The sequence below is a fragment of the Etheostoma spectabile genome, chromosome 22 (assembly GCF_008692095.1).
Source record: "Etheostoma spectabile isolate EspeVRDwgs_2016 chromosome 22, UIUC_Espe_1.0, whole genome shotgun sequence".
Classification (NCBI taxonomy): domain Eukaryota; kingdom Metazoa; phylum Chordata; class Actinopteri; order Perciformes; family Percidae; genus Etheostoma; species Etheostoma spectabile.
In genome coordinates this window covers 22,256,817-22,284,183 of record NC_045754.1, presented here as the reverse complement: position 1 = coordinate 22,284,183, position 27,367 = coordinate 22,256,817, and the positions used below count along the sequence as shown (strand labels likewise).

The 27,367-nt window shown below is 39.8% G+C and overlaps 1 protein-coding gene across 1 annotated transcript; it reads right to left on the bottom strand.

The window, feature by feature from the left end:
• On the bottom strand, window positions 1-27,367 carry waca (WW domain containing adaptor with coiled-coil a). The gene is made up of 13 exons (XM_032503954.1): window positions 27,098-27,367; window positions 26,865-26,895; window positions 25,760-25,952; window positions 14,698-14,789; window positions 12,715-12,830; window positions 12,494-12,609; window positions 9,892-10,140; window positions 7,597-7,719; window positions 4,303-4,451; window positions 3,886-4,010; window positions 795-990; window positions 568-695; window positions 1-476 (listed from the first exon to the last, which is right to left on the bottom strand). The coding sequence occupies exons 1-13, from the start codon at window positions 27,136-27,138 to the stop codon at window positions 407-409; spliced, it is 1,629 nt and encodes a 542-aa protein (XP_032359845.1). The 5' UTR covers window positions 27,139-27,367; the 3' UTR covers window positions 1-406.

Below are 27,367 nucleotides of genomic sequence, written 5' to 3'. Positions count from 1 at the left end.
AATTAACAAAATGAAGCTTTAATTCTGCAGAAAAGTTAACATGAAAGAAAGGCTAGCTAATGAATGAGCCCCCTAGGCGTGATTTTTTGGATGTCAAAAACTTTTAAGGCATGGGCTTTTCCCTGGCTTCAAACACAAAACAATTTTCAAAAAAGTAAAAACACTACAAGAAATCAAGTTTTCCCACCATGGGTTTTTACAAAACCGAGTCCCACCCTTCCCCCCAAAATCTTCATTTTTTTCCTCTTTTGGGTTTTCCCGCCCGCGGTCCCAAAGCCCAAACCGAGCAGCTTTTGTGTGTGTAAGAGGGCTCAAAAGGAATAACAACTGTCCCTCCGCTTCCAATTTGCAATGGGTTCTTTCCCCCTTTTTCCCCAAACCCCGCTTTAACCGCAAAAAAGAATTCTCAGACCATGAAAGAATTCTGATTCTTCAACTTTTCAAGTTCTTTGATTTGCTGTCTCAGAAACAGTATCCTGTGGGAAAGCCAAAGAGAACAATAATTATTTGTGTGTACTGTGTGTACACATGCCAACACGAGCATGCATTCAGACTTATGTAGCTCACCTCTGCTCACGCAATGTTGCTTGGATTTCACAGACTCTGACCAAGGACCGGAGGTTTTTGAGCTCAGTGCAGTTCTCAGACATACAGATGCTCCCCATGGTGTGAGCCTCTTCGCGTAGTCTTGATGCCTTGATAATTAGTTTCACATAAATTTTGTTTTAAAAGGGTGTTGCCACACACAACCAGATTCAGCCGAGAAGAAATAGTGAAATGTCAGTGGTACAAACCTGCTTCTCTGCATGTTCAGCAGGCCAACCTTGCACATGTTTGATAAGATTCTCATTGAAGTGGGCAGCGAGGGTGGGGGTGAAGGAGCAGGAGGGTCGGGCTGCTGAGGTGGTGGGGGGAGCGGAGGCAGAATTGGAGGTGTTGCTGCTGCTGGAGGAGACATGGTTGGGACCCGGAGAGGGACTCCTCTGACTGCTGCAATCAACACAGGTTGAGGAAGCATGTAAGTATCGGGACATTATGATTGGGAAGCAACTTGACCTTACTGTAAATGCTGACCTTTCACTTTTTTAAACACACCATCATTCTAAACACATCTGTATGTACAGTATATGTAATTATGACATATATATGTACAGTATATATGTACAGTATATATGACAGTAACCACACACACACACACACACACACACACACACACACACCACACACACACACACACACACACACACACACACACACACACACACACACACACACACACACACACACACACACACACACACACCACACACACACACACACACACACACACACACACACACACACACACACACACACACACACACACCACACACACACACACACACCAAAACATGACCACATTGATCAAGTTTGTGTTTTACCTTTACAGAAAGTGAAGATGAAGGAATATTAAGCTGTTTTTTTTTTTAACTCAAACATTTACTGGATAAACTTAAAAATGTCTCAAGGGTTTGCTTTACTTTGAATCACTGCACTAATATTTAGTTGCATAACCATTATGTCTGAGAACTGCTTCACATCTGTGTTGCATGGAGTCACCTGAGAACAGGTGTTCCAGACCAGGATGATTGAACTACATCCCACAATTCCTCTGCATTACTGGGTTTTGCCTCAGAAACAGCATTTATGATGAAACCCCACAAGTGTTCTATGGGATGGAGGTCCGGGGATTGGGCTGGCCACTCCATAACATCAATCTTGTTCATCTGGAACCAAGACGTTGCTCGCTAACTGGTATGTTGGGTCTTTCAACTGTCTTGTTGAAAGACCCATTTCAAAAGGCTTTTCCTCTTCAGCATAAGGCAACATGACCTCTTCAAGTATTTTTGATGTATTGAAACTGATCCATGATCCTTGGTATGCGATAAATAGGCCCAACACCACAGTATGAGAAACAGGGGGGCAGCATATCCAAGGAGGACACCTCCAGACTGGATAAACTGATCAGGCGGGTGGGCTCTGTGGTCGGCATGAAGCTGGACTCACTGATGACGGCGGTAGAGAGGATGACACTGGACAAACTGCCGGACATTGACAATGCCAGCCAGTTTAGTCACATTTTAATTGAATGGTGCTTAACAAATGCACATTCAGAAATGTAAATGTAATTTATTGTCAGTGTACTTTATTAGTGCCTCATACAGGCTCTCCCTCTGTCCTCTGACTCTTATTTTGTTAACACTGCAATAATACCTAAGGTGTTTAAACTTCCATAGAACGGTATCTAGGCTACCTGAGTCTCTAACAACCACCGTGGGAAATATTGAGTAATGAGGGAGCCAGAGAGAGAGGAGCTCACAACACTCACATAAGCACCATTTGTTTTTTACGTGGTAAATAGTTATATATTTAGCATCCTGTGTAGAAGCTGTCTCCACTCTCTGCTGTCAAATTTCTACCTTACTCACTCATCTGAGGGAGCAGTACAAAAGTGTGTAGCAAATTTCAGAGCAAACGTTTAAAAATGCAATTAAATCAGTGAATTCACTACAGTACTGCCGAGGTCTATCAACACGGCTCCGCCGACCGGAAGTCCACGCAAACCGGGTTGAGACGTAAACAAAGTGAGGGAAAGAGGAGGGCTAATGGGACCCATGCATAAGGCACTCGTGGGTCTCGCTTTTGCAACCGGTAGAGGCTTTGCATTTTCATTTATTGCCACTCTTCATTTCAACCCCAACTGGCCGTCAAACACCGCCTACCAAGAGCCTGGGTCTGTCCGAGGTTTTTGCCTAAAAGGAAGTTTTTCCTCGCCACTGTCGCACTGTTGCTTGCTCTGGAGGGAACTACTAGAACTGTTGGGTCCTTGTAAATTATGGAGTGTGTTCTAGACCTAATCTGTAAAGTGTCTCGAGAGAACTCTTGTTATGAATTGATTCTATTAATAAAATTATTTGTCACTACATAGTGTTTAACTAGTGGTATCATTGGTACATTCCGTATCCTTCTCACACTCATTGGCCTGCAACAGATTCCGGATTCATTGACGACACCATTTAATAAACATAGCCATAGTGAGAAATACAGAGTGTTTTGTGGAGCAGGTGGGCTTAATTACCTTTGTATCAACTCATTTGGCAATGGCTTGAAAGTAACGGATGTTTATTAATATAAAAAACTTGTACACTATAGCTTCAACTGACTTTATAAACTGACAGAAGTCAGTTTATTCAACACTGGACTCTGCCTTTTGTGATTAAATATTTGTGTAAACAGTCACGTCTGACGGCATCTACCAATGGTATGCACAGTGAAACAAAATCTTTTAGCTTAGTCCCCTTTGGGAATTGTTACACAAAAACAAACAATTGACTTTAAAACATTAAGATGAGAGACTACTGAATGAAGCAGCCACTTATTGTTCCATCAATGAACAGCAGATGGTGCCACAACATTACACAATGAAGATATTCTACAGTAAGGAATTAACTTTGTGGGTGGAAATAGGTTGTCCCACATGTTGGCAGATAAAGTAATTAATCTAATCTGGCTACATGTGTAGATAATTTGAAAGAAAGCACAGTGCACATACAGTATAGGCATATGGATAAGGAAGCCAGGTCTTAAATATTTTAAACAATGATGGCACAGATTTAGCATCTACTGGTCAAAGACTAGTTCAGCACTCAGGGAACAACAGAATAGGTATTTATATTATGAATTCATTAACATTTTACACTTTAACATATTCCATGATATTAGAATTTGCTCCCTCATGATCCCTCATGAAAAAGTAAACGACCAATGCTTAGCAAACTGCAATCTATTCACTTCACAAGCTATTTATTATTTTTGAAGTGGTGCAAGTTGTGTGGTTGTACCTACCCTTGGCGCTGCAGAGTGCGCGGAGAGGCCGTTGTGGCATCATGACTGTGCTGCTTATCGCTGAAGAGAGACTGTTGGGAGATGGGCTGGGGATGAGATGCCTGCTTCCCTGCTTGCGTGCCCACCTAAACACAGTAAGTTAGAAACACCACATCAAGACAAATCCTCGGAATCAAGAAGATAGTAAGCTTGGTAGGTATATTTTGTCAAGCCATCCATCAGAGACACTTTTGTTCCTTAACAACATGCATCACCTAAACAATGTGAAAGATCAAGTATATTTCCTCACTAGCATGAATCTGTCATTTTATTTAAAGTTTCTGGATACTGTTTGTGAATAATTCATCCAGCTCGCTACTTTTCCCACCTAACTGGATACGGTCCATACTTGTTGAACACACTAAATTTGTGTCTTACTTTTGACTGTGAGATGACTGACTGCGTGCTGAGGAGAGGTTTAAGGGGACCAGCGTTGGTCTGTGGTGTGCTAATCCTTGGAGAAACATAAGACCTGGGCGATGAGGCGTCCGATGTTAACGACATGGGTGACTGGTTTGATTGTTGAGCTGATAGGCGTAAAAGAAAGACATATGGGATCAATACAATCTGCTACATTTAATACCAAGCAAATACACCACTATGTGAGTATATATACATATTTAATAAATTCTCAAAAGTCCCCCTCCAGACAGATTAAAGTATGTAAAATGCTTATTATGATTAATAAAAAGAGCAGCATGCATCACGATGGCTAAAATCAACAAAGATTTTGCTACAGGCCTACATGTGTGCAGAGTGTTCTACTTTTGGTGCCATCACAGGCTGCAGGCCATCCAGAGGAATGCATGTCCAATCGTTTTTTTTTCCTTTTTGTTTTTACAACAAAATTTAATTTCAAGTTATTTGTAGTTTAGTTAGCAGCATAGAACAGTCAAAGCACTTGCAAGTGTTTGACGTCTTTCTTGCACTCCTGGTGTTTGGGACACCATTTTTAACCAGCTACGTGAGCACCTGCAAAAAAGGGACAAGCTCCTTTATTTACACCAGGGAAACCTACTTTCCTACAGATCACTAAGATACCAGGAGAGACATCACAAACAAAATCAGGATGAAATACCGAGGCTTTAGAGCGGGGCTTAAGTGACGGGCAAAAAAGAGAAAAAACAAGCTGTCAATTAACAGCCCTGGTGAGAAGTCAGATGGATTTTCAGGAGTGCAGTGTAATGTTCTTCAACAAGCCATGGCTACACAGGGCTTATCCCAGACTTCCATCGCCACCATCATGGATCACCAAGGACATCAAAGCCCTCCTGAATGGAAATAAATAGGGGGCCTTCAGGACAGAGGAGCTCCAAACGAAGTACCAGTAACCAAGAAGGGGCCCCAACCAAAGTCTTAAGTGACTACAGCTATGGATGCCCCAATCTCAGTATCTGAGCAGACTTTAGCATTTTTTAACTGATGAGGGCTTGGCATTCACTCTGTTTACCACACTCCGATCATGTACATCAGCTTGTAGTGATCACCACACAAATGCACCGCCAGACTGCCCGCACTTTCAAACCAAGATGGGCGCGGCCACTCACCAGTGCCTGTTCAAAGAGGTCCCGTAGCTTGCCAGCACTTGGTTACAAGAGGCATCACTAAATTTAGTTTTATCAAATATTTACTATTAAGCGCAAGAGTCATCACTAAGTTTAGTTTTCATTGTCCAGCGGTAAACTTTAAACTGTGTATTCTTTGGTTTGGGGGTTGGATCCTAAAGAGAAATGTTTGGGTGTTGAGAGAAAGGACTCACTTAAAGTTAAATTTGAGACATTTTTTAGTTAGTTATTTTGTAAACAAAAAAAACGGTGAATCAGCAGATATTCAATATTTTAAAAAGCTTATCGGCACATCCCTAATTAGTGACGTACCTAATCAAGCTTGCCTTGGATACGTTTAAAATAGGGGTGTAAAGATTCACTGATATGAATCGGTATCCAGTTGCATTGTCAGAGATACATTGACCACTGCCACGGTCTAAAGGGAACATGATTCGGCCGTTGGTCCGGTTCTAACGTTACAAATTGGTTGAGTAAAACTTTGCTGTCACTTCACCAAAGATGCTGCGGTGTGCACAATGCTGTTGAAAGAGATGGGTGTGTCTTTATGTGTGACTGCGAAAAAAGCCTCAACATTTGTGTGATGGTAGGGATCAGCCAATGGGTTTGCAGAAAAAAAACAAGAAAAAAAAAAAACATGCTGACTAGACTGCTAGGTTTTGTTTTGGGATTTAGCGGGGAAAGTGGCTGAGAGGAATACATCACGGATATTGTAAATTATACTAGCTGTGAGTCATCCATCCATGAGTGTGTTTATAAACATGCGAGTAGACTGGTATTAGTCTACATAGATATGTATTTGGGTGTGTTAAGTGTATATCAAGGTTTATATGCACTAAGATGTTCAGTTACCTTAGCACAAAAGTTCGCTAGCCACATGCAAACGCTCACAACAGTATTATTGTGCTCACATGTATACCCGCGTGATACAGTATATGATTATTATTGGAGTGCTAATTTAACATGGAGCTGATGTGATTTGGTTCTGAGCGGTTAGCTAATTAAATTGAAGTTATAGTGTATACAATAAGCATGTCCTAGCTTTGCTATTCCCTGGACAGCATCGATGCCCATGAATCTAGATACGTATCGTCCTATAAGAGAGAGATGCACAACCCTAGTTTGAATCTCATATTCCAAGGTGCACAGAAATTCCCCCCTTTAGGAAAGAATTGTGAAAATACTCTAGTGACAAACTGCACAAATAGAAGTATGAATATCCAAGGTCAGACCTTTTAGGGGACATAAACATAAGAAAAACACATTTTTGAATGGAGGGGGACTTTAAAAGATCTTAAGTAATCATAAATGCAAACGAGGACATGGATTTTCTGTGAGTAGAGGCCATTACCTTCATAATGACTATTTATGTCACAGGACACCAGCCAAAGCAGTCATTATACAACACACAACTGATAGGGGTGTGACGAGACGCTTACTCCACGAGACGAGACACATCACGAGATTGGGTTTACGAGAACGAGACGAGACGAGATTTTTAAATTTTTTTTAAAGAAATTCTCGATGAAATATATGAATGGAAAATAGTTTTATTATTCAACTGAAAAAAATCACAAAATGCAAAACAATTTAGGTGCATTTTGAAATCAACTATTAATGATGAATGTTATTTAACTTTTTTTTAAACTATTTTAATGAATTATATGCAGTAAAGGACGTGCAAACACTGCAAAATGTTTTGTATAAACTCTACCAACTGGCTTCTGCCCTGTACAATTTCACACGAGAAATCTAACTCCTTTCCACAAACCGAACATAAAAAAATAAACAGTATAAATAAAATAAATGTGTAAATAACAGAAAAATAACACTGTAAATGCAAACAGTAAGTGTATCAATAACCAAAGTACTGCTCTCTCAAAACTACAAGTGCAAACAGCAACAATTTTTTTCTTCAAGCATGAAAAAGAGAGAAACTTCAATAGTAATTTCACGCTCCATCACGCTGACATCACATCGCCTCACGAGACAACTTTTCACCTCGACGAGAAATCTCGTCACGTTTTAATCTCGTCACACCCTTAATAACTTACTATATCTGCACAAAGTGGTGGAATAGGCATGCTTCTGCATGGACATTATTTACCTTGGTTGGAGAGTTGAGCAGCTTGAGAGAGGATAGTAGTGATATTGAAAGCTGATGGTCCAGCAGTGAGAATCTTATGGAGCATCGACTGTAATGAAGCTTGTGTGACAGCAGCTGTGAGAACTAAAGAGAAGCATATACACACACATATATTAAATCTTGCTACTAGAATTATTTCTGCACAGCAAAACAGTGAATTAGACAGTGAAATTCAGTAATGTGTCCCATGTAAATTTGTCCAGTAACAATGAAATTTAGCTTGAACAGACTAGGGTGAAACAATATTTTTTTATTTTTTTAATTAATATATTTTTTCCCCCTGCGATATGAAAAAAGAAAAAGTGATTTTTAACAGATTACATAAATAGGTCTATTTTGAAATAATAAATCATTCTCGACTACTGCAGTGATTTTGTAGGGGAGAACATCAACATAGAAGAAAAAAATGGAAAAGGATCTTTTCTAATATGAACCATTCTTTGTTAAACTTTAATGCTTTACAAACACCAAAGCAAGTAAGCGCTGTGACTAACGTTACTCTTCTGAAGTGATTTTGGAGAGGGAAATTAGGTAGAAATATGCTGGTTGACTAGCACAAAGCCATTGTATTCATATAATAACTGATCCAGGCTAACGTGAATGACAGTGACTGCATGTTGCTTCCTCTAAACTTCCGGTTGTGGTCGACTAGCGGGGCCTGCTTGTTAGTTTGATAAATTGATCAGACCTGCATGTGATCAGACCGCACTAGCAACAAACTGTATCCAAGAACAATTTAATCAGTGGAAATGGCGTTAGATCAGACAGACTTCTGTAGTAGATTAGTGTTACGTTTCCAGCGTCGCGGCTCTGAACCGTAACGTTGGTTGGGACGGACAGACCCGTTGGATCTTTAGGCTAACTATATTAGCTTTAGCCTGGCTGGTAGCAGCTTTCTGCTTGTTTCTGTAAGCTAATTATATTAGCTTTAGCCTGGCTGGTAGCAGCTTTCTGCGGGCGGGAACGGCCGGTAGCCGTTGTGATTATGTTGCATTAACCAGGAGATTTAGTTTGTATTTGCAGAGAACATAAAAGACTGACTACTGTAGCTTCACTGACTACCCATCAAAACTATGCGCATCACTGTGTCAGCGGCAGCTGCTTCCCATTGGTACTTTTCTACACATGGAGAGCCTCACTTCCCATAACAAACCCCGTCGGACTAACGTCAGATACACACGTTGCCGACATGGCTACCTGTCTTAAAGGGGAAGGGTCGGACGGTAATAATTATGTAAAAGGAGAACAGTGGAAGTTTACTTTTCTATCAAGCAGCAAAAAGGTTTTAGTGTCAACATCGTAACGTCCTGTGATGGGACTATTGCGCATGCGCACATTGCAATGTCGATGCTAAAACACAATATTGTTCAGCCCTCCTTCTAGCCCCGTATCCCCCCCAAAATCAGTGAAAGCTAACACTACCTACTGTAAGCTATTTGAGTTTCCTTTAAGCAAAATGCTCAGTGAATTAAATTCTATCTGGAAAATAGTGTAGCATATGTCTAGGGTTTTTATTGTGAAAGGTAAAAACAGAAAGAGCGTCTATGGCAAACGTTGACTTTGTCAAAGTTAAAAAGAGTAATAATAGCTTGCAGTGTGACAGCAGCTTTGGTGTTTTATTATGATCCTTATAAGTAAACAACACAATTTGACTGGTGGATGTATTTATTCATGTTGCAAAAGCTCAGAAAAATCTACCTTGTTTCGGAAAAAATGAAATGCTTTATCGTTGGCATGACAAAAGCAACTTTTCGGAAAAATATATCATTGTGCCATTAATTGCACAAAAGAATCGTCCCTGGTATACAGGAAGTGAAACTAACTGACAGGAGTAGGGCAGCTAACATTAACTTTAGCTGTCTCCATAAAGCTACCAGTTGAGCTCCTATAAGAAGAGCTAAATAATGATAACATAAGCATTTTGGCTCAGTGGGTGTCAATTTTAAAATCAGGTTAAAACCATTTCCCATCCTTCTTCCGATTTAAAGCTGCAGCCTGTCACTCCCCCTGTACTAATGTTACTTGGTACGTAACGTTAGCGCAGTGATCTTAAGACCTTACAATGCCTTGTGTTTCTCACTACATCAGAAGTGACATGACAAAAGCATTTAATTTTCACATGCGGGTAGGCAAAGGCAAGTAGAGGGAGATTAGGAAACGTTAGCAAACATATTTATTAAATTTTTATTTCTTTAAAGGTCACATTCGAATAGTATTGATTTTTTTACTATTTGATTATATTCACATTTTTCTTACCTTCATTGATTTTTGCCATATCCACGCTGGCATTGTTAAGCTGCAGGGCAGTCTGAAGTGCTGGGAGAAGCTGGCGAAGCAGTGTGGGGTCCTGGAGTAGTGGGGGGGTGGGGGACTGCAGGACTGGGGACACAGGCACCGTGGAGGCAGATGATCCAGGGGGCCCTGATGAGGGGTTCAAGCTCCCTGAGCCAGAAGATGATGATTGGGAGGCAAGTGTTGCTGAAGGCTTGTCTACCTGGTTTGACTCTGCAGAAAGGAGGATATCATTTCATCAACAAAGGCAATCTCACAAATCAACTTTCTACAGGCGAGAATGCAGTTCATTTTTTGATAAGATTGGGTATTTATTCATACTAGCCAAAGAAAGTAACAGCCTTAAGCAAACATTGCCTTCATTATGAACTGCAATATTGCACAGTATACCAACACCAGAAAAATAATGCAATACCTTACAATACCCCATTTCATTATTATTGGTACGTTAAAAATGGCAGTGTTGCCATGAGTTGAAGTTGAATCAACGTGGGGCAGTGCGTTTAAATAATTCAAGTTACATCTGTCTGTCATTTAATATTCCATTACTCTTCCTGATGTTTAAGGTTTCAGCCACTATATTGATATTAAGGCAGGGTATTGCATCAAGTAGAGCCCTACCGATATATCGGCGGACTAATATTATCGGCCGATATTAGGCTTATACTATAGGTATCAGCATTTTTAAAAGCCAAATTATTTTTTTCTTCTTTTTAAAAAAAATATTCATTCATCAGAATCATTTATAATAAGAAATAAATTATTCTGATCAATGAAATGAATATTCAATATATTCATGTTTGTCCACCAGTGGCCACTTTACAACGTCCCTGTTGGCAACACTTTATTTATAGTAAGTGTTAAATGTAAAACCAAAATCAGTCATAGCACAAACACGATTCACCCTATTACACAACGGTTTGCAATAATGACAAATAGTCTATTGCATTATTGTAATATTATTTTATGTTAACACGTCCGGTCAAAACCCGCCATTGCCAATTGTGAATGATTGTGGACATGTCTTGACAGGATAATAAATTGCATTCAGCATGGTTTATAGTGTATTGCTTTACACATAATGCTAGTTGCACTGATTAAAATCTGTAACAATAATAGGCTACATCTGGTGGCATAGCAGGCACCCAAATGAATGACCTCCCCTGACATGAATTTGTGATAGTAAGAAATTGTATGCATTAATGCACGGAAAGAACCTAGGCTACACTTATCTCCCTCACACAGAGCTCACAATCAATCATACCCCAAAAAGTTCAATTGATTGGTCTACCTTTTTTTAGCTGTCTCAATTGTGTCACTATATGCAAAAACTTTGACCATACTTTAGTCCCCCAGACGTGTGTTTTTAAAGCAAACGGGCTAATGAGACAATCGTGAAGCTAGGCTACAGCATAAACAAAGTAAAACTCATGGCTGACTCATCTTCTTGAGTTGTCACTGACTGAGACAAAGTTCTCAAAAACAGTACTAAGTCTGTAAACATTAAAACACAAAATTCACATTCATTCAAAAGGACCTAACATTTGTAGTTGCCTTACAAAAAGAGATAAGATATAAGAGGGACTTATACATTTCCATGCCGTTGAGGTACATTTTCATACCATTTTCGTACCATATGTTCTAAAAACGTCTGTATACATAAAAAATAAAAATATACATCCTTCAGACAAAACAAACACGTATTCAACACTGAAACCACTAAGAGATTTGCAGAATATAAAATCGGTCAAACCCTGAGAACTCCATTATTTAGTCCTAATTGACAAATTACCTGGAGGCTACAATAATTAAGAAATAAACAAGTAAATAACAGTGTCCAGTAAGCGGCATTAAGTTCAGAAGCCAGCAGTATCAGAGTGATACGTAACTGATATTTTAACCAACTATGAACATGTTTACCTCTGTAAACCTCTTTTATGTTGACAGGCACTTTTAAAATGAGTCTGTCAGTGGCAAAAAATATTTCTGATGTTTTCTGATGTAGTTTGTAGTTTAGTGAAGACATACATTGTTAAAACAGCATTTTCTTGTCATTGTGCTCACAAAATCAAATCTATTCCAAGTTGGAGACTGACATTACCACTTGCAAAGAACATAATGACAAGTAATGTGACAGCCCATACATTAAAATATTGCTGAACCGATTTGTATCAGTTGATCTGAACCACACTATTAAAAAGGAACTGGTGAAGAAAATTGGCATGCCTTTTCCAAAACATTTTGTCCAATTTTTCAGTCACACACACTCATACACCAATGACAGCGGAGCTGCCATGCATGGTGCTGGCCTACCCATCGAGAGCAACTTCAGGATTCAGTGTATTTCTCAAGGACATTTCAATATGTTAACAGGAAACTGGGGATGGAACCACCAACCTTGTGATTATTGGACAACCTGCTCTGTTCTGATCCACAAGACAGTGACTGATATTGAACACTATTTTTGGCAAGGCAATTAACTATATAAATATATACAAAATTAATTTATATTAGTTAAAGCACATTGGTGAGGATAATGTGTTGTCTGAGTGTTTTTAACACTTACTAGAACCAGTAAAGCCAGGGGCCGCCGATGCTTGCATGGCCTCCCTTCTGTAGTCCCTGTCTTTGGGAAAACTGTTGACAATCGCAGTCTTTGTGGCCTCTTTTTGCCTCTGTTCTCTGTAACACACAGATACAAATAAGCCATGTATCCGACCTTTACATTAAACTGATTAAAAACACATCTGTACAATCAAGTGGTTGGAGTAAAGAGGTTATAGCTACCTCTCCAGCCATTCTTTGGGCTTCTCCCACTGGGACACCTCTGTCCTGCAGTTGTAATAGTATTTTTTTCCAGACGAGCTGATGTGCTCTGACCAGTCGTCACCAGGTTCGTAAGGCTGAAAAGAAAAGTATTTAGAAACATGAGGCCAGCCAGCTAGAAAACAATGGAGTTTGACTGTGTTGAGGGGATGTGATGCAAGAGCTGGTAATGAAATCTGAAACGTAAAAGAGGTATCCACAGAAGCATTTTTAAGTGGGAGGTAAGATTTATTTTAGAGACGGGTTAAGATTTTTTGGTAACCAAAGTGAATGTCTGACTGGCATTGGGATTAGTGCTCATTTCCTGCATTGTCACCATTTTACTACTGAAACAAAGGCAAACTGGTAATAACTTCACATAAACACAGTCACCAATCCCTCCCTCTGTATACACCTTACCAACACTGTTTAACAAGTGCACATTATTAGCACGTGAAGCTGCACAATTTGGGAAAATAATCTGCAGCAAATCAACTCCAGTTGAGTTGCAGCAACTGCTGTTTGTTGCTGTCAGCTCATCTTTGGGCAAAGTAGTCTCCAATAACCAAGAGTGAGGCGGAGGGACCGCGGGGAGCACTAATAATTACTAGCCAACGTTAGTTTACTGCAAAGTAAGCTTCTGCAGTGCTGCGTTGAAACGCTGACGGATATTTTACAATAATTTTAAAATGAACGCTTTAAATAATCCAGTAACCATGGCCGGGGAATAGTCAGGTTCTTACAATATGAACACAAAAGGAAACACTTTTTACCAGATGGCCAAATGATTAAAATAATTTAAATACATTTGCCTGATCAACATTTCTTCTCTTCATTGTGGAAAATGTAAGAAAAAATAACATACTAAAACCATACATTGAAAGTTCTCAACGATTTCTCTTAAATACACAATGCTGATTTGTGATGACAATATTTGACATTGGAAGTTTTTAAAGAGTGAGTGAAGGCAGCAGTGCCATGGCCTTGAAAAAGTAAAATAATAGCCGCACTCAACGTGAATTAAAATTATCTTTACTGTATAATAACTATGAATATTAGAATGCAAAACCAACTAGTTTGTCTAACTTACATTTGTAGTTTTTTGTTGTCTGGACCATTACAAGGAATACTCGATTAATAAATTAACAATTTGGTATCCCCCCCCACTTTTTTTTGAGCAAGTAAAAATATACAAGGGGCCAGTAAAACCTTAATCCACTGTTTCGCGGGGCAAGTGGGGAAACAATCTTCTTTTGGACACTGATCTGTAGCTTTTTTGTCGTGCTGGAGGCAAAGCTCTGCACCAGGGAAACTCGGCTGTCTCTTAGCCCCCAGTAACTTAATCGGTGCGGGCTGACCTAATGTAGCTCCTGTCACCTTGCAGCAGCGGGGAAGCCAGGGAGGCTGGGTGACTGTCCTAAAGAAACACAGCCCATCAGCTGCCAGATCCATGGAAAGAGGTTCTGGAACTGGTTTGTAAAATAAAATTCATTCATCACTCATGCTGATTAATGTAGCTCAGCGGGCAAACATACAGCTCCACCAGATAAACAGAAGGGCGCAAATACTTAAACACAACATTACTGCTGTATTGCTGTATTGATTTCCCCAAACGGGGGGGGGGAGGCAAATGTCCAAATCACCGAACCTACATGTGTTAATTGTGTGTCAAGAAAATGGCATTAAATTAATTTGTCTAATCGCGATCTGATTTTAACAGTCCTAGTATAAATGTAAACACACTGTGTTACACACTGGGGGCCGAGCACACAAGCTGCCACCTGATTTTGGAGCACCATTCACACATTTGGGGTTCAATAGCTTCAGACTGCAGGAAACTTTATATCCAAGCTGTGAAACTAGTGAACAGCAATTACTACCAGGAAACGCTTCAGACTTTTGCACTGGAAAGATGAGGTTTTAGTCCATCATGTGCCCTTGTGCTGGCGTAGAGGAAACACTTACCGTGTCTGAGGTCTTGCTGGGGTTAGAATGTGAGTTGGAGCTATGAAGGGAACTGTGGTTGTGAGAATTTTCTTGTGGAGAAAAACTGGTCCCTACACAAATCACAAGATGATGGAAAAGTACCATAGTCAACGCAAGAAAAAACATGCCAAGTTGCATGACAAAGTGGAAACGGTCAATTGTACCAGGATAACGCTTGCAGACTTGAACTGGAGAAGAGACTTTTAGCCACATGTCCCTTGTTACTGAGTAAAGGAACAAATACCATGTCTGCGTGTCTTCTGTCGGTAGAAGGAGTTGGTTAGCTAGAAGGAAAGCGTGGTTGGACGAATTGTCGGTGGAGAGTGCCCTACACAAAAACCAGAAGATCATGTAAAAGATATACATCCTTTCCCTACAACAAATCCAATTTCATTACAAAGTGCGGGCACTTAACCGGTTCAAATTGTCCAGTTGCAACGACTCATGCGTCAGTACAACAGTAGTTCAAATTAATTCACACACACACACACACACACACACACACACACACACACACACACACACACACACACACACACACACACACACCACACACACACACACACACACACACACACACACACACACACACACACACACACACACCACACACACACACACACACACACACACACACACACACACACACCACACACACACACACACACACACACACACACACACACACATTATGTCTTCTCCCTGTTTCATGACTAGTAGTCTACAAAATATAGCTATTGGCTTAGTGAACTATAATTTGGGAGGATTGTACAGTTAGGATATGTTCTTAAAAATTGTACAATACTCCCAAATTATAGTTGTTAAACACAAAAAAAAAAAAGAATTTAAGGTGCATAGGTCCACTATAGAAACACACATGTACAGCACTTTATATAATGCCCTTACTAAGTATCTCTTGAAGATTGCAAATTTACAGTAGCACAAGCAAGATAATGGTGAATTGGACTGTTTTTGTAGATTAGTGTTACGTTTCCAGCGTCGCGGCTCAGAACCGCAACGTTAGTTGTCTTGTTTCTTAGGCTAACTTTATTAGTTTTTGCCAGGCAGGGAGCAGCTTTCTGAGGTGAAAAATAGCTGATTGTATTAATTTGTTCACAAGTTACAGATTAGGTCTGGAAATACTGTGGGTTACTTTACATTTTACTGTACACTTACTTCAGGCTGTTGCCGCTAGCTTAGGAGAGAGACTGTGTTACACTAGGTGATTGAGCTGGAGAAAAAAAAAAAAAAAAAAAGCCTTCTGCATTTTGGTTTTGCTTTTCCCTCCCTAACGAACAGTGATGCCTGAACCAAACTCTATAGCTAGCTAGCTATAACAATAAGGTAAAACCACTGCTGAGTAAACAGAAAAGGCCCCAGGACAGCCAGGCAGAACAGAACAAAATCTCCATGGTAACTTCGGTGCCTCTGCTTTTGTGAAACAGAGTCCAGGCTAAAATTGAGCCATGATAACTGGGAAATCCCAGCTTAATCCCCTATCTTGGTTTTGGGAAATAGCCCCCTGGCTTTACACAGCTATATTAGCTTTTATAACTAAACACACAAAAATTATCAGCATCAGCCCTTTAGTGGCAGAAATTGCTCATTGCTTATCATTGACAATCGGTATCAGAGACTAAAAACGTAATTGGGGCAGCTCTACTAAACGGTACACTAAAATATGTTTCTGAAAACATTTAAGGCGAGAAATGGCCAATGCCATAAAGAACGTTGATTCCTTTTGTTTGTTTTCCTTTGGGAGTGGTAGAATCTTACAAATCCCATTAGAAGCAAAAGGAGGACGCAGAGGAAGGCATTTTTTTGTTTCAGCAAATAAAAAAAATAAAAAAACTTTAAAAGATATAGAATATCTAAACCTTTAAAATCTTTGTAAACCAAGTTTTAAATGGAATGCTCATTCTGATCTGAATTGGTCAGTCATCACTAGTTACATTAGTGGTATACCCAAACTCAGATACTCTTTTCCCAAATACTTTTTGTTAAAAGCAGTTTGGTATTAGAATTTCCTAATGTTTGGTACTTATTGTAAGTAAAATGTGTCTGCAGTGTAAGTGATCAAGAGGATGAAATAGCAAGTGCCTTGCACTAGCAAGGCAGCCAAGTCAGGGGCCTGTGTTGCATGCAGACAGCGGAGCATTATTAAGGATCCCACTTAACTTCTAGGCAAGTCATGTCCTTCGAAGCAGGTGGTTAAGGTTAGGATAGCCAATTGGTCAGGGGATAGAACCTGGCCAAATTGAGTTGTGTTACCTAGCGTAAGCATGGTTGTCTGGCAGATAGTAGCGTGTGAATTGTACTGAAGGGTCTGCCTAGAAGTTGTGTGGGTTGCATAACGCATCAGCAGACATCCATTCATCCCTGTCAATACCGGCTGATTGTACAACGTGAGCTTTGATTGAGAGAAGAGAAGCATGTCTATGCCACAAGATGTCTTCTACTACAAATAATGACAGTGTGTCATCTCTATCTATTATCTATCTATCTATCTATCTGCATACAGCGCAGACACTGATGGGGAAGCCACTGACATCATGCCTGTCTACAAACAGTGCTACAAAAGTGTAAGGGAGTTAACCGGTGAACCTCTCCAAGCACCTCAGTTACTGACACAAAGACCTCTTCAAGGTGTTCAAAACATGACAGCTTAGCAAGTAAGCTATCTGGTATCGGATTATATATCGGAGGTGTGACGAGATCTCGTCCCACGATATTAAAACATGATATTTCTGCCATGGTAAAAAAAAAAGTTGTCATGACGAGTGCTACAGAGGACCAATTCAATTAGAGCATGTACGCGAAAGCTTCTCTGTCCTCGCTGCATGTTTCACAGCAGCAACAGAGAGCTGCAGTGCAGACGGAGCGAGACTACGTCACCTCTGCAGCTTGTTCTCACAGTGAGTCACAGCAATGCCAGCAAAGCGGACGAAAACATGGTTACAGTTTTTAAAACTTCACGCAGACTTCCAAGACAGACAGGCACAACAGTGATCTCTATACCCTGGAGAGGGACTGACAGGCTTGAGGTTGGAGGGCAAGGCAACTTTATTTCTATAGCACATTTAAGCAACAAGTGCTTCACATTAAACATTAAAAAGCAATTAAAAATGGTCCTGAAAATAAAAAAAAGGCCAAAAAAGATAATTATACAATACAATACAGTGAAAGAAAAAATATTGATTTGCTTTAATTGGTTGGGAGGCAATTTATTTTGTGTCATTTGTAAAAATAAAAGTAACACTTTGCAGCTGAGGCAGCCACCTAAGCAACACACGTCTGCTGCCTTGACTACGTCGTAAAAAAAGAAAATCCGTTGAGTCTCCCCTAACTTCCAACGCTTGCAGAACGGCTGAGGATTGGCTCTATGCTCAGTCAACACCCACCAGGTCAGGATTTGTTGCGGAACGGCTGCGGCCATGACTGACAGCTAAAGTCACGAGGGCCCACCAGATCTCGCAAATTCATGCAAGTAGAACCAAAAAACCACAAACAGTTGGTTTCCATCCAGAGGAGTAGAGGGGAAACAACTCTGTGCTGTGTTTTCAAGGTGTATGGAAACATGATCTGCCGTGAGCACGCTCTATTTTATTTTTTAAAAAATAACCGGATGTTTTATTTTGTTTCTGTGCTCTACTTCCTGTCCCACACTACCTGCAGGAGCCCTGCGTACCTGCTCCGGAGGGCTCCGGACCGCCGGAACTGTACTGGAGTCAGAACGAAGCCATTCTGCGGTCAGCGAAAATACACACACTGACTTTAATGGAAACCTTATGACTAACTCAGTTAACATTAAATTGCTTTAACTTTTTAAGGCTGGCTGCCAAAAATCGCCACTTACTAGCTAATTCATTAGCCTGAGGTAAATGATAGCTATCAGTAAACAGAAGTGACGTGGTGGCTGGTGTGTGCGCCACAGTTTGTATGTGTGTGAGTTGGGCCGCCTCGCGATGCTCCGACATGCAGAGCAACAGAAGTAGCTGCACCTTTGCCAAAATGAAGACTGAAAAACAGGACTACTGTACAAACATTTACTCGCCAGGTGTTTAATAGATAATTGTTAAATGTAGTACAGAGTCTGTAGTGTGTTGCACGTGTTTTGCAACAGTATACTGTATGTCCGTGTCTCATCGGATCCTCTGGTTTAATTAATTAATTTAAAGTTCAAGTGAAACTAGCAAGCTATCAACCACAAGTTAGCCTACAAATCAGTGGTGAAAGAAGTATTTAGATCCTAAAAGAAATAATACCACACTGCAAATATACTGTTACAAGTAAAAGTCCAGCATTAAACGTTTCTGATGCAAAAAAATCCTTTATTTAAATACTGGAAATGATCAAAACCGTTAAATCGGCTAATCATGTACTGTACTTGTAGGCCTACATGTTGTTGGGTAGTTTAATCTATAATAAAACATTGTATTTTATAATTTACAGTTAAGGCTGCACAATTAATCAAATTTTTGAAAATGCGTCATTCCATATAACGCTCCAAGTTTTTTTGCAAAGCCAATCTACCGCTCCGTAAACCACTGTCTGATCATGAGCCAGTCAGAGTTGTTCCCCCCACCGCTCAGCTTAGTTTCTAGATGTAGACAGTCACAGAGGACAGAGTAACGGGAGGAAAATCCAACAGATAGCAGTCGGTTTTGCATCGGTCTCAAGGTTTACCAGTTTACTAGTAAACGCAACATTTTGTCCCGTCTGTGTTGTTTTTCAGATAACAGCAGTGAGCAGTGCTAGTTGCTGTTAGTAAGTGTCTTTTAGTTCCCAGGGCTCTAGGGTGCTAGTAATATTTTGCCTCTAGGACGCACCGGTGGACCCAATGTCCTCGCATCCGCTGCAATGTTTTTTATATGGATATGGTTCAATTTTGAGTTGCATGACCCATTTCTTCTGTAAAGCCGTGCCTGTGTTGGATCTCTCCTCTACTCTCCGCCACACAGCGGCGCCGGTCCACACTTCTGACATTTGTCCACAATTTTAATTGTCATTAACATAGCTGTATATTGTTAAACATGAGAGGCAAACCTGTATTTGTACCAGTGTTTTTGCTGGTAACTCAGCTCTAGCTAATTTTCATTACATGTGTTGCAGCTGTATGTCTATGCAACATACAACTTCAACATAAGAAGAATTTAGCATAATATGAATGTGAAAAGGGTTATAAATAGCCTATGACAATAAAATTTGTTTTGGTTAAAAACAAACAATTATAATTAATCGTGATCATAATATGCAGCCCTATCTACAGAACATGTGTTTTGTGCGCCGAAGTCTTAATTTGTAAAATAATTAGTAACTAAAGCTATTATATTTCTCAATTAAATGTAGTGCAGTAAAAGTAAAGGGTGGCATTGAAAAGAAAAGACTAGGGGTGGAACGGTACACAGAAGTCACGGTTTGGTTCATTCACCATGGTTCGGTACAATGGAGGGAAAAGCAAAACAAAAATGCAGAAGTAGAGATTGACCAATATGGATTTTTAGTGCCCCCCCCATCAGCCTTAGCAGATGACCGATATTGTCTGCCGATTTTCTTTAAGCACTGTAGGGAGGAGAAGTTGGACAGTTTTTTTGTCTTATTCCAGTGATGGGCACATCTGGGTGATAGCGTTGGATATGCCTTAGCATGTTAAGATGTATTTCTACTAACATACAACAACTGCTGAACAACACCAACAAACGGTCCTTGTCTTATCAACCCCTCTCTCGCCTGTACTGACTGGGAAACCCAAGTTTTTCCGTCGGTTGTCACCACTCGCCATAGGATAGGCTATTCGCTCTCAGTGTTCCTACCTCTTCATAGCTAAGGTGGGCTAAAGATTAGGTGTCCCTAGAGAAATGCGTATCTGGGTGCCTAGACAGCTCAGTTGGTAGAGTGGGCGCTAATATATAGAGGTTTACTCCACGACACAGCGGGCCAGGGGTTTGACTCCAACCTGCAGGCCTTTGCTGCATGTCATTCCCTTCTCTCTCCCCTTTCATGTCTTCAGCTGTCCAGTCAAATTAAGGCCTAAAAATGCCCAAAACAATAATATTAAGAAACGTGTATCTAACAGTTCGGCATTACATTAATTTTCACGCAAGTTTTATTTATTTTTTTACCGTGTATTCTGTGATAATTAATTTACCGAAACAAGACGCCTGTACCGTATCAGTTCAATATGTACCGTTCCACCCCTAAAAAAGACAAGTACACATTTGAGGTACTTCTACTTTAGTACAGTACTTGAGTTTTTCTACTTAGTTACATTCCACCTTTGCCTACATTACCATCTCTTTTATTAACCCAAACATACCCAAAGATGGGATAGAAACCAAACTGCCCTGTTACAACAGCAAACAACAAATTTAAGGACAAGCAGGCACCTACATGGCTTTTACCATCCAGTTTATCAGTGCATTATGGGAGATGCAGTGTTGGTAGTATTCTGACCACAGTGCACCGAGCCTTAGAAGAAATTGTTACTGAAACAAGGGAATTGGACATGTCCCAAATGGTTGGGATCACGACAGACAATGCAAAGAAAAAACGCTAAGCCTTCGGAGACCTCAATAACTTGAACCTTGCTGTAAATAAAGCCTTAGACGTTGACAGTGGCAGCATGTCTATCCTGGCTGCGTTGAACGGTCTCAGCCTTCTCTAGCTCAAACAAACTGACAAAGAGTGCTGTAAAAGAAACAAAAAGGCAATGCAGGTAGCAGAGCACAAGCTCATTCTTAACAAGCCCACCAGATGTAATTGAGCTTTCAACATGGTGGGCAGGTTCTGTAAACAGCAGCAGGCAATCTGTGCAGTCCTGGCAGAGAGTTGCAAAAATTATCATCTCATGCCCAAAGACAGCGTCTTGGAAAAAGTGAGGGATGTTCTAGCTCCTCTGAATGGGTTCACATAGTGGAAAGAAGGATCTAACTCTGTCCTCTGCCCTGCCTCTACAATGGAAATAAATTCCTGTCTGGCAGACAGAGACTCTGACTAACAGTACAATCTCAGGGAGTGGAACTCTAAAAGACCCCCACTGAAAAACTCATGAATGAATTGACAACAAAGTCAAATAGATACGTGCAGTGGACCCACTTTCCTGGTGGAAAAATCACTAGACTTTGTTTATGATTTACTTGGTATTGAGTATCATTTCAGTTTCAAGGATTGTTTCAGTACTGAGTATCTTGGAACTCAGAAGTTAAAGTCAAATTGTTGGTATAGTGACAACACGACTGTAAGTGTTGGGCTAAACTTCAGATATTAAATAGATGACAATGAATCTCTTCGTTGAATTTTATGTTAAAGTTAACTTTGTCACAATCTCTAGACATCATGTAATCTAACAAACCCTGACAAAAGAGTCATCCAAGGTGGTCTGTGTTTTTCTACAGACTATTATATCAACATTGTTTAGAAGCCATCAGTGATTTACGTTAATCACATGTTAACAATTCTGTAAGTTTGTCAATTTGACCTTGATTTTAAAAATCAAAAGATTTGACCAACAATCACTTATTGTATAATAACCAACGGACCTGCAATAAAAATGTTCACCAGATACTACAAACCTAGTTTGATGCTGTCTAAACCAATAATCACTGTTAATTGCTACAGTCTACCACTTATTGCCTACACATAATAACAGAGGACTGATCAATGATGAAAGCCCTTACTTTGGTATTGTATTTTCAACCGCATATGTCAGTATCTGAAGCATTAAACACCAGTCTATCTTAAATATCTCAACATGAAATGCAACACTGTTTTGTAAAATCTGTACACAGATTCCCTAAAATTTGTGTTCCTTGGGGTCAGACATGCTTGATCTACAAAGTAACCCACTGACTGTCCACATCTCTAACGGGCAAGGAAAACTGTATTATTGTACATCCTCAGTTGTTCTGAAGTCTGTTGTAGACAGATGTTGCAGAGCAGTGACTGCTGCAGTTCAACATAAGTCCTACAAAATCTTTTATCATTATCTCAGAAAAACCGGCTACATAAAATAGTTTGGAAACTCAACTATAGCAACTTAACACATTACTCTCATGTTAAACTAAGCTTGAGCCTCACTTAAAAGACAGCAAAAGCATAGATAGAAAAAAGGTACTCATTACCATGCCCCTTTCTGGGGGAAAACAATCCCGCATTATGCATTGACAACAGTGTAAACAAAAAGTTAAACATATCTCCAGGCTGTTAGTTTAAACATGTTTTAAATTAACAGTGCTATGCTGTAGTTTATGTTGTATGCTTTGTAATTGGTTGCACCAACCATACATCCAAAAACCCTGATCTCAGACTTTTTCACTTGCCATGTCCTAAAAAAAGATCCTGATAGATTGGCTTTGGCTCCAAGCTACAGACCAGACTGGCATTGCCTGCGCTCCTCTTGGGGAAAAGAATCACATTAGGAAAGAAAAGCTGTTGTGTAGCAGGTTAATTGAGAATTTTAAACCAAGATGTAAGGCTCATAAGATGTGATTATTCACAGTCAGTGTGGTAAAATGCTAAATGATGCTGGTGACAGTTACTGATGAATAGCTAACGTTAGCCTAAGTGGGAGGCTACTACATCAGGGTTCAACATAAGCAAAGGACCGATGGCCTGGGGACGGTCAAACAGTATGTCAGTGCCAGTGAAAGGGTTTGTGCCAATGAAAGTCACGAGTTAGTTCTTTGTAATGTGATGCTAACGTAAGTTGCAGCACTAGCTAATGATTCATTCTCTAACATCAACAAACAGCCACTGGCACCTGCCACATAGAGTTCACAGATGCTTTGGACATTCAGCAGAGGCTGCAGCATCTCAAACCCAGCTAGACTGGAACTGCTGCCCGCTCTCCTCCTTCACCGGGAGTAAGCTTGTATTATTAGTGTACATCGCAGTCCATCAGAAGCTTTGGTCTGGCTGGGCAAGGTTAACCCTAACCCTGTGAAGTAAGCTTCCCCAGTGCTGTGTTCAAATGCGGCCGAAAATGTTACAATTATTTAGGAATAAAATAGCCCGGTAAACATGGCTAGGGATTATGCCGGTTACTAATATAAATACGATGAGGAAATAAACTTGTTAACAGGTGGCTCCTGGAATAATCAGTAATAATTTAATACTTTTGCTTTAAATAGGCTATCTAATTTATGCCTCATAAGCACGCTTTTTCCTCTTCATATATTGCTCTTCATATAGCTATGTTGCATAAATTTTAGAATAACATACAGTACAGGCCAAAAGTTTGGAACCACCTTCTCATTCAATGAGTTCTTTATTTTCATGACCATTTACATTGTAGATTTTCACTGAAGGCCCTTAAAACTATGAATGAAGACATGTGGAATTATGTACTTAACAAAAAACTGTAGTAGACAGCCTTTGCTTTTTTGATAGCGCTGCAAACTCTTGTTGTTCTCTCAATGAGCTTCATGAGATAGTCACCTGAAATGGTTTCACTTCACATGTGTGCCTTGTCAGGGTTAATTAGTGGAATTTCTTGCCTAATGGAGTTGGGACCATCAGTTGTGTTGTGCAGAAGTCAAGTTGATACACAGCCGACAGCCCTATTGGACAACTGTTAGAATTCACATTATGGAAAGAACCAAACAGCTAAGTAAAGAGAAACAAGTGGCCATCATTACTTTAAGAAATGACCGATCAGTCAGTCTGGAAAATTGCAAAAACTTTGAATGTGTCCCCAAGTGCAGTCGCAAAAACCATCAAGCGCTACAACAAAACTGGCTCACATGAGGACCGTCCCAGGAAAGGAAGACCAAGAGTCACCTCTGCTGCAGAGGATAAGTTAATTTGATACACCAGCCTCAGAAATCACAATTTAACAGCAGCTCAGATTAGAAACCAGATGAATACCACAGAGTTCTAGCACCAGACACATCTCTAGAACAACTGTTAGAGGAGACTGCGCAAATCAGGCATCCATGGTCAAATATCAGCTAGGAAACCACTGCTAAACAAATTAAATGAGAGAAGGTGAGACCTTTTTGTCTGTACTAGTGTGTGTGTGTGTGTGTGTGTGTGTGTGTGTGTGTGTGGTGTGTGTGTGTGTGTGTGTGTGTATGTATGTATGTATATATATATATATATAGTAAGACAGTTAAACTACGGCCACACTCAGTGACTTCTATGTAAATTAAAACAAGCATTATTGTATAAAAACTATGAATATTAGAGTCAAATCCAACTTCATTGACCAAATTTAATATTTGTAGCAGAATAGGCTTTTTGTATGTTTGGATGAATCATCACAATGTAAATTCAACATGCGAATGTTATGTTGGACACTAGCTACATATACAGTAGAGCAGGGCAACCTTTTGACCAAATACCTCGATATCGAGGCAATATTGTAGGGTTCACTACTCACACACTACTAATATATATATATATATATATATATATATTATATATATATATATATATATAATATATATATATATATATATATATATATATATATATAATGAGATTTTGGATAAGTAACCATCAGTAATGTTGATATAATGACTAAGTGGGTAAAGGCAAATAATAGAAGAGCTAGAACAGTCTTAAGGTCAGAAAATGACATCACTTTACTGTAATGCAGGCTGTAAAACCAGGAAATCTTAAGACGATATCTGGCCTAATATATAAATATAATATTGATATATTGCTGGGCCCTAACGTACAATAACATCACATTGTAGTCTCCAACTAAACCTCTGCGTATAGATCAAACAGCTTGCTATTAACAACAGGTTGATTAATTACAGACACAACTTAGCCAGCAATTGTGATCCAAACAAATATGTATGTTCAGATAAGCATTATGCAGCCACTATGTTGGGTTATTGTTCCACTACTGTGGAAGATTGAGGGGATACGACAGCGCTCAACCTTAATTTATTAAGGGTATTGTGAAAGCTCAGGTAAGGAAGATAAGTAACAACGCATGAGAGTGAAAGTGTCTCTAGTAACAACTTTATCTGTAGACATTTAAGTAAAGTTTTAATCCTAACCTATTTTGGTCTTAATAACCACTTTGCCTCACCTCCATCCCTGTCTCTGGCCCGGTGTGTATGGACAGCCTTTGCTCTGCTGTGCCCTGTGCTGTCGATGTGTTTGTTTTCAGGGCTGTCAGACCTCCTGAGCATTTTGCAGGGAGGAGTGACATCTGAGGAGTCTCGCATCTTTTCATGTCGATGGTCCCCTCCTGGATGGCTCTTGGACGAGTATTTGAGAGCCTGTAGACAAAAACCAAACACCTCACTACAATCTAGCATCTTGTACATACAATGATTTCATCCTTTTATCACCAACAACTCTCTCAAAGCAGCGTTACACTTTTTTTTAAAACACCATGTTTTGCTGTTCAAAGTACTACAATGTACAAAGTACTTATAACACAAAGTATTTCTGATTTCTGATTATGCATCACAATTTAAATATTTAAGAAATTCATTTGCGGAACTAATTCATGTAGATAATTTCTAATTTGAAAGCAGCATATTTATCTGTCCGTTATTTGTAGTGCTTAATTACTAAATAGCCATATTAGCTATGTTAGTATAGCTGTAGTAGTTTCTTACTTGGTAACAATATAACTTACTTGTGTTAACCGTTACTAACATGTAATCATTTCTGATAACAAGTAAACAGAACGTTTTATCAGACAACCTAGTATTTGCATTCGTCATTGCTTATCATCTAGCTATATTTTGAATGTAATAGTGCAAACGTTGTTTTACAGCTTATATTTTGAGCACTTTGATGTTTCAAGAGTTTAGTTAGCTATACCTGTAAAATGACAGATTGAGAGCAGGCCCTTTTCGGACTGGCTGGCTAGCAAGCAAGCTAACATTAACAGGCTATCATTAACGTTAGCTTTGAGCTGCAACAAAACTCGCCTGTACGTTTTCCAAAACAGCTGAATTCGACGAATACATTTAGGCTATATAGTATTTTCTCGACAATATATACGTTATGTAAGTATTTGCAGCATTCGGACGTCAATTCTAAATAAAAACATTTACTTTTCACGTTATTTTCCGCACCGAATGGGGCCTGTTGTGCTTTCCAGAAGCCTGAACTAGAGTGTTCATTTTAATCTTATTTGCTGCTAGCAAGCTAGCAGGCTACAGTCAGCCAACAAGTACCTGATAGGGCTGAGAATCTCTTCGGTCGCACCTGAAAATATAAAGAAAAACAGTTGTTAGTACAAAGCTTCATGTGTCAATGTTGAGAAATAGTTGAAAGAGCCGCAACAACTGAACGTGCAAGTTTCCAGACACTTATTTTGGTTTCAGTAAAAATGGCGGATTGTCAAAGCGTAGCTAGCTACGAGGAAAAGGAACATCTGAATAAGTAACAACGTTAAAAAGATGTTTACCCATCGCCGAGTCTCGGTTGTTTCCTTGCATACATTACCATCAATGCCGTGTTAGTGTGTTTGGAGTGGGATGTGAAAGATTAATAACGTTATGTTTTTCTAGTTGATTCGGCGACCTAAAAACGTCAATTATTTCAACCTAGCTAGCTTGTGGGTATTTCAATACTATTGGCAGCGCACTGGTCGAAAGAGCGCCCTCACTCAGTCCATCTCCCACTCAGACACACAGCAGTGTCTCTATATGCCCAGCAAACGTAGCAGTGGAACTGC

Bases quoted from the DNA above. Each gene is read 5' to 3' on its own strand.
- waca (XM_032503954.1), bottom strand. From the start codon at position 27,138: ATGGTAATGTATGCAAGGAAACAACCGAGACTCGGCGATGG. The intron at 4,011-4,302 runs GTAAGACACAAA...TACTGTGTTTAG, and splicing joins CAGTCATCTCACAGTCAAAA to GTGGGCACGCAAGCAGGGAA. The intron at 991-3,885 runs GTAGGTACAACC...TGTTGATTGCAG, and splicing joins CGCACTCTGCAGCGCCAAGG to CAGTCAGAGGAGTCCCTCTC.